At 44.0% G+C, this 8579-nt stretch overlaps 1 protein-coding gene across 1 annotated transcript; it reads right to left on the reverse strand.

Moving 5' to 3' along the window:
• Nucleotides 6881-7855, reverse strand: LOC100519554 (olfactory receptor 52A1-like). Its single transcript, XM_005653639.3, has one exon. The coding sequence runs from the start codon at nt 7853-7855 to the stop codon at nt 6917-6919; it is 939 nt and encodes a 312-aa protein (XP_005653696.2). The 3' UTR covers nt 6881-6916.

An 8579-nucleotide genomic window follows, 5' to 3' on the forward strand; every position in this document is an offset into this window, starting at 1 on the left:
AGTGTTGCCTTGAGCTGTGGCGTGGATCTCAGATGCGGCTCAGATGTGCTGTGGCTGTGGCTGGCAACTGCAGCTCCACTTCAATCCCTATCCTGGGAACTTCCATATGAGTCAGGTGTGGCCCTAAAAAGCAACACAACAAACCATAATTTTAAGTGGAACTGCATGTCAGAGTAGTTATTAAAGGAAAAGATAAGAAAAGAAAAAAAAGCAAATAGCAATAACAAAAACAAGACAAAGCAAAAAAATAGATACCATAAGAAGGATCAGGCGGAGAATGGCAAGGTGTTTCAGGATTTGTAGAATCAAGTCAGATAAATCTTCTCATTGGAGTTTCATAGGCATTAAGATGTAGTCATTCACAAGGATGTATGTCCTGGTTGTAAGGAATTTTCCTTTCATCTTTATCAGTGGCAGAAGGAACAAGGGCCACTGCTCCTCTTATTAATTCAAACTGATGGGTGATGTTCCGATACCACTGACTTCCTCCCCATCAGAAAATTTTCAGGTACCAGGAGATAGCATATATTTTAGAATCAGTTTCCTTCACTTCTTTCTTGATGTCTCTCAAATTAACACACGAGCCCACAGACAATGAGAATGACAAACCCAAAGTTTAGGCTGCATCCCAGACCACTTTTCTGTCCCCACAGCGTGTGCCATGGCCAAGCATATTCTCCCGCAAACTTCAGATGCTTCCTTTTACCTGGCAGATGACATTCAGACCAATAGTTCTACATAGGGACTCACTTCTCATGCAAATATTTTTGTGTTTCTGTTTTTTATGAATGTGCAGAGAAGCTGTGGGAAGTATCAGACCTTTTTGGTATGTGTGAGATGAAGTGGCCCTGATGGGTCAGGAAGCAGGGTCAAATGATTTCTCGGACTCATTCCAGATACTTACAGGGACTCACTTTAAGAAGGCTGGGATAAAGATACAAGGTTGCCATTGTCAACCAGAAGAATTAAAGCAATTAAGAAAGTGCTTACTTGCAAATGAAAAATGGAATATTATACACAAGAATTGGGAGAGAAAAGCTTGAATGAAAACTAATTATATAAAAATAAAGGCCTGGCTTGGATTGATGATATTATTATTGGTATTAATTCATCAACAGTAACCTGTATTAAAAGTGCATTGTATGGGAGTTCCCTGGTGGCCTAGTGGTTAAGGATTTGGCAATGTTATCACTGCTGTGTTATCACTGCTGTGGCTCGGGTTCGATCCCTAGCCCAGGAATGCCCCATCAAAAAAAGTACACTAACTGATTCATATAATGGTCACTTGTTTAAGCCTCAAAACAAGCCTAAAGAGCTACCTATTATAATTATCTCTGCCTTACAGTTCAAAGAATAGCCCACTAGAAAATTGAAATCAGGAGCTAAAAATCAAATGTCTGCAGATTCAATCATACCCCACCTTTCAATACCTCCAGCTTCCTCGTCTCCAATACATGTTCCCCTGTAGCACGTATTTTTTGTTTCTAGTGGGGAGTCCTACCTGTTTTCTTAACCCATGGGGAGAAACTGTATTTGTCTCTCCTATTTTTTTCTAACACAGAGATTTTGATTGACCTTCCATCCTGAGTGTGGAATCTGTTTCCTCATAGATACATCTCCTTGGTAGGCAGAATTATTTTCCTCTGTCCGAGCAGATATATGTCTCTTGGATAATGTAAAAGATACAGGCTGCCTTCCCAGGAAGGGTTTCAGAAGGCATCGGTGCTACTGAGGTGGGCCATCGAGGAGCAAAATGTTTGCCATTATTCCTGCAGTTTCGGAATTATGGTGTGTTGGAGACACCCAGCTCCTGTATTTCTGATGAAAGTAAAATGTTCCAGCAAAGGAAAAAAGACAGAAAGGAAACACAGTGTCAAAGACTCCCGCCCACTGAACCCGTGGACACAGCAGCCACTGACGGAGCTCACTGCAGTGCGTGGATCGACAACAGGAGAATTTTCCAGTGGGCAGAATGTCTCCTCCCATGAAGAAGAATTCTCATGGCAAAAACCTTCTTTTCATTCTCCCTTAGAACACTGGCCTTTCCCCACATGCTCTCCCACGGGTGTAAAAAACCAAGTCATCCCCCGGGAGGCTGTGGAAGAATCTGGAGATCTGGGCCCTTTCAGGATGTTTTCTTCAGGTGAAGCTAGATAATTCTGTGTCTCCTACAGAGAGCTGGCTTGGATGCTGCCTGGAAGGGCAGGCCTGGCCGTTTGGGATCTGGACTCTAGATTCCCTACTAACACTGAAGCAGTTTTATTCTTCACCCCGTCCCCATCAGTCACTTAAAATCCAGCATGCTCAGGGAATTTACAGAATAACTGATCGATTACGGCTTTCTTGATGCCGGTGTCTTTTCTTTAGATGCTATGTTACCACCTCTCCGTAGAGACAGACATCCCGTTCTCACAGATACACCCAGTGGAACCGCAGTGGGGATTGGCTTTAGGTTCGAATGGTGAAATACTGCGCCAGGTCGTTTATTCTGGAACTCACCTATTCGCGATTTGACTCCACTCTTTGATTTGGTACCGAAGACCAAACGGACCCGCTCTTAGATGGGAGGAGGGTCACAAGGTGGCAGAGAGAACCAGGCAGAGCACTTTGCACACTCCTCCGTCTCTCCTAACCTTTCTGCACCTCACCCCGGGCTACATCTCTGGCACTTACCTAGGTCAAACTCGCCAGACTCTAGACACATGAATGGTCAACAGCAGCCAGTTACTGTAGATGTGGCATATCTACATAATGCATACTATGCAGCCATTGAAAAGAACCAAATATTGCCACTTGCAGCAACAGGGATGGAACTAGAGACTCTCATCCTGAGTGAAGTACGTCCGAAAGAGAAAGCCCAATACCATACGATGTCACTTCTATCTGGAATCTAATACATGGCACAAACGAACCTTCCCACAGAAAAGAAACACAGGCACTGGACGAACAGACGTGTGGGTGCCAAAGGGAAGCGGAAGCAGTGGGATGGACTCAGAGTCTGGGGTCAAGAGATGCAGACTCCTGCATTCACAGGGGACCAGCAATGAGACCCTGCTGTACAGTACAAGGAATTACATCCAGTCACTTTTGATGGAACACGATGGAGGACGATGTGAGAAAAAAAAATGTATGTATATATGTATGACGGGGCCACGTTGCTGAGCAGGAGTAATTGACAGAACACTCTACATCGAGTATAGTGGACAAAATAAAAATCATAAAAATAGATGAAATGTTCTGAGGGTCTGGGGTATCACAGAACAGTTACACAAAAGAATATCACTTTCCTTGGTAAATACAGGTAGAATTATTTAGGAAGAAAGAAGCACCATGTCTTCATCTTAATCATAAATGATTTGGAGCAAAAAAAAGCAAAAATCGATCTCTCTCTCTCTGATCATCTACCTCTCAAATGAAAATGGGGCAAAACAGAAGTAATTTGTGACTCTGGCCAAGTGTTACATAGGAATCTCATGACCTATTCTTGCAATAGTCTATGCAATGAATGTTATATCAACATGAACCAATTTTGAGCACTGTTCTTGAAAATAACCTATTTCAGAAAAGCTCACCATGAGTCACACACTTGACCCATCCAGAAATGTACTCATTTGCTTCTGATGATGGCCTGTACCAGTTCCTACTCAAGCAAAGTCCTAGGCATTGTCTCTTAAAAACAAAAGAAAAGAAAGCAACAACTCCAGTTATGATCCCCCCTCTCTATTAGTTCTTACTCCAATAGTCAATCGTACAGAACGTCTCATGAGAAGGAAAATGTATTTTTCATGTTTTACTGCTTGGTATTTCTTACGTATGTCCTACTTTTCAAAATTACCAAACTTAGCATTCTAAGTCTAAACACTAGTCTAGCATCTTCATGCATTATACATTGCTTGTTTCCAGGGTGCTTTAAATTACTTGACTTTGTATAGAAAATGGGCATCTTGAGTATTCTGGACACTGTTCCTGCTATTATGTATAAAAACATGGGTGCTTCTTTGCTGGCCTAACTGCTGTCCAGCTTTTAGAATTTAGGTAGGTGTGTAGGGGAATACAGGAACTTTGGCCATTGTCATTCTTTTCTCATACCCGCTCCTAAAAGCTCCCACAACACATGCAACACTACCCGTCATTTTCAGTTTACGTAACTACTCCATCTCCGTAGATCACGTCCAATTTATCGGTATGCTCCTGACCTCCATGGTATCTGACACTTGGTGACAGCATGCAGGAGAGGAAGACATGCGAGAATAATGACACATCATTTTAAGCAATTCTGCAAACTTTTTCTAAAAGTAAAGGATACCTTATTTACAACGTTTCTTCGAGTTTTGTGGTACAGGAATGGGACCCAATCACACACATTTCCCTGTGCTGTGCAGTAGGGCCCCGTTGCCCATCCATTCCAAATATAACAGTTTGCATCCCCCAAATCCCCCAAATGCCCACCCATCCCACTCCCTCCAACAGGCCTCCCACTGCCCCCCATAACCAGGAACCCCAAGTCTGCTCTCCATGGCCATGCTCCATTAATTCTCACACCAGGGTTATTTTTCAATTGAAAGGACACGATTATTTTCAATTGAAAGGAAGGAAACGATTATTTTGACATTTCAAACTCAAATACTTTGACCACAGACTATATTTATAGCCCCACAATAAATTTCACAAGGCCTAACATTAAAAACTGTTTAACCTAATTTAAAGTTCAAAACACCAGTCATTAAAATCATAAATTCATTGGAGAAGGCCTTTATACAGCATAGGATTCTAAGTGCTTTAAAGAGAGTAAGATCATTTAAATAACAGAACAAATATATGAAGCAATTATCAGAGGTATTTTCTACATGGCAGACATGTGGAAACAAAAGCAGAGGAAACGCAAAAGAAAAAAAAAAAAACCCACAAATTACATCATAGTTAGGGGCAGAATTCAGGTTCAAGCCTACAGTCCAATTCAAAAACTCAACAATATTTTCAATACTGTTGAAATGTAAAGCATGCAGGCGCTCCCCTTGTGCTTCAGAGGGTAATGGATTGACTGGTATCCATGCGGATGCAGGTCTGAGCCCTGCCCTCACTCAGTGGGTTAAAGGACCCAGCACTGCCGTGAGCTGAGATGTAGGTCGCAGATGGTATCGGATCTGGTGTGGCTGGGGCTGTGGTGAAGTCAGCAGCTCCGATTAGACCCCTAGCCCTGGAACGTACACATGCCACAGTGTGGACATTCAAAAAATAAATGTAAAAAGGCATGGACACCTTCACACATGTGAATACTGTTCAGCACCTTTATTAAAAAATGACCAATAAGCTGACGTTTTCAGGAAAAATCCGCCGCTAGTAAGTTCTAAAGTCCTTAATCCTTAAACAGAGCAATCACATATTTACAAAAAATTATAACTTAGCTGTTTAAAAGGCATGGTAATCAATACATGCTGGCACATGCCCAAGGAGATACACACAGAAACACACACACGTGCGTCCATCTCATAGAGAAAAGCTCTCATAGGAGACATAGTGGTTTTCAGAATAAAGTTCAACCATTTTGCACAATGTCCATGCCCATTCGTAATATTCATGGTGTTTCCTCAAAGTGCACCTTACATTGCAGAACACAACACAACACCACACCCTGTGCCCTGCCCTTCACCACTTTCTCTCGGTGACATCGCCTCGGTCCCGCACCTGGCATGGTGGGTCCTTCCGTCCGGGGTCACGGGTCATCCTGCCTCAAGAATCACACTCCCTACTTCAGAAACAAGAGCGAGGAGATCTATGACTGATGCTTTGGGCCAGATCCTCATGCTCCATTCTCTTTGCTCGCTACACATTCTGTGGGGACAAGGACTACTTCCCTCTCCATTTCTCCGGCATCTTTCCAAGAAATGAGAGCTTACGACAGCTACAAACTCATGAAATAGACATACTATGTCAAATGTACCACTAGGCCACTATTTTCTAGGACACTGTTTATAAGAGTATAGGTGTGTGATAACCATGGATGAATTGATTAAGAAGGACAGGATGGAAGAACCAGAAAGAAGACTGGAGTTAAATGGGAACACAGGGGGTTTCAAGGGTGTTGTGCTTGTAACTCCTTGAATGACCTTGGGAATGTAATGAGACCTTCAGCCTTAACCGTCTCAGTAGATGCAAGAGTTTGGATAAGAATATGACGAAGATACACAGAGGCTGCTTTGTGTTTGTTGTTGATTTTTAAGATGAGCGATTGGATCAAGAAAGAAAGGGAGGCAGCTACTTGATTTCATGCAGCACCTGATTACTCTAGAACAATGAGTGTTTAAAATCACTGGGAAATCCATAATCTATGAGTCCTGTGGGAGGAGCATGTTTGTTTTTTGTGTGGTTTTTTTGGTCTTTTAAGGGCTGCCTCCATGGCACATGGAAGTTGCAAAGCCAGGAGTCAAATCAGAGTTACAGCAGCCGGCCTACCCCACAGCCACAGCCACGCGGGATCAGAGCCTCGTCTGAACCCTACACCACAACTCACGGCAAGGCCAGATCCCTAACCCACTGAGGGAGGCCAGGGATGGAACCTCTGTCCTCATGGATACTAGTTAGGCTCATTACCTCTGAGCCACAATAGGAACCCCTGGAGGAGGACTCTCAGAGAAGATAGCTCAACCTGGGACAAAAAACCACAGAGAAAAGGAAGCAAAACACGTGCACTGTTTTCATCTTTCTGCGATTCTCACTCTACTTTCGCAGTGAGAATCCAGAAACCCATTGATTGGCCTCAGGGGCTATGAAACTCTGAAAACCAGCTTTTCGGAAAGCAATTACATGGAAACCTCCAAGATCTCAGACAACACGATTTCTGCAGCTTATTTTTCTTTGGAAAGATGGTTACTATCACACAAAAAGGAGAGCAGAACAGTAGTAATCCTGGTTACTTTCACGAACAGAGCATTTTTGTCACATGGATGCGGATCTGCTTGGTCTTTGCCCCATAGACAAGCGGATTGAGGCACGGAGGGACCACCAAGTAGATGCTGGAGAAGAGGATGTGGATGTAAGGGGGGATGTGCCCACCAAACCTGTGTGTGAAGAAGGAGAAGAAAGCAAGGAGGTAGAACTGCAGGAAGACGCAGATGTGAGGGATGCAAGTGTGGACCGCTTTCAGCCTGGCCTCCTTCTGGGGCAGACGAAACACTGCCATGAATATTTCGACATAGGACAGAGTGATGACTGTGAGGTCAAACCCTGCAACAGTGAAGGCCACAAACAGACCGTAGATTTTGTTGACTTGGACGTTTTCTGCAGCCAGTTTCACAATGGCCATGTGCTCACAGTAGGAGTGGGAGATGACTGTCGTATGATAAAAGTGCAGTCGACACTTTATCAGGACGAGGCATGGGGCTACAATAATGGCAGCCCTGAGTGTTACCACAGCCCCAATCTGAGTGACTAGCTGCTGGGTAAAGATGGCAGCATGCCTCAGGGGAGAACAGATGGCCACATAGCGGTCCAGGGCCATGGCCAGCAGGATGCCTGACTCGATGCCCTGAAATGTGTGGATGAGCCACATCTGAAGCAAGCAGGCATCAAAATAAATCTCTGAGACATGAAACCAGAAGATCCCAAGCATCTTGGGCACAATGCTGGTACTGAGTGCGATATCCGTGGCTGCCAGCATGCCTAGGAACAGGTACATGGGCTCACGGAGGCTGCGTTCTGACCTGATGATGCTCAGAAGCCAGGAATTTCCCAGCACAGCAGTGAGATACATGGCACAGAATGGAATCCCGATCCAGCTCTGCACAGACTCCAGGCCTGGGATCCCTGTCAGTGTCAACACAGAGGGTGTGAGGATCGTGACGTTGGAAATGGACATAGTGTCCTTGGACCTCCCGATGGAACCAAGAGAAGGTCGTCAGGGCTCTCTTCTTCTTCTACTTTCTAGGTTTATCGAAAGCCATCATAGTGTCAGAATTTTGTTGCACTCTACGATTATACCATACACTCCATCCACAGAACGAAAGGAAAAGACGGATCCTCAGAGATCCTTCACCATTCTCAGGAAGCGCATCCACACACACAGTACTCAAGACGGCATGTGCAGGGTGAGCCACCTGCATCAGAACAAGCCAAACACCTGGGCAAGGGAGTAACTGCTGACTTCCGTTATTCTTTTCTGCACCTGAGGACAAAAGAGACTGGCTTGTTTCCTTTGTAAATCTCCTTTGAATATGAGTGAGTCTCTGTTCAATCTCTCCATCTCCCATAGCCAGGGACCTTAGGGCTCTATTAGTTCCTATTGTCTTTCACTCACGAACTGTTGGTTTGGACTCCCAATTTCTCAGACTTCGGTAGTGTATTGGGAGAAAAAATAAAATAAAGATAGAAAGGTGGACACCCAAGAGTTCCCTCTGTCTGTGTGTCTGTCTGTCTATCTACGTAACTATTTTGTATGGATAGATGTTCCTTCAAAAGCATGTGAAGGGAGAACTTTAGAGAAGATCATTCAAATCCATGTATTTTGGAGAGTATGGGTCATGGTGTTTACTAATTTTTACATGTCTAGTAAAGTTACACTTCATTTTTCATGCACATTTCAC

Source organism: Sus scrofa, chromosome 9, assembly GCF_000003025.6.
Source record: "Sus scrofa isolate TJ Tabasco breed Duroc chromosome 9, Sscrofa11.1, whole genome shotgun sequence".
Taxonomy (NCBI): domain Eukaryota; kingdom Metazoa; phylum Chordata; class Mammalia; order Artiodactyla; family Suidae; genus Sus; species Sus scrofa.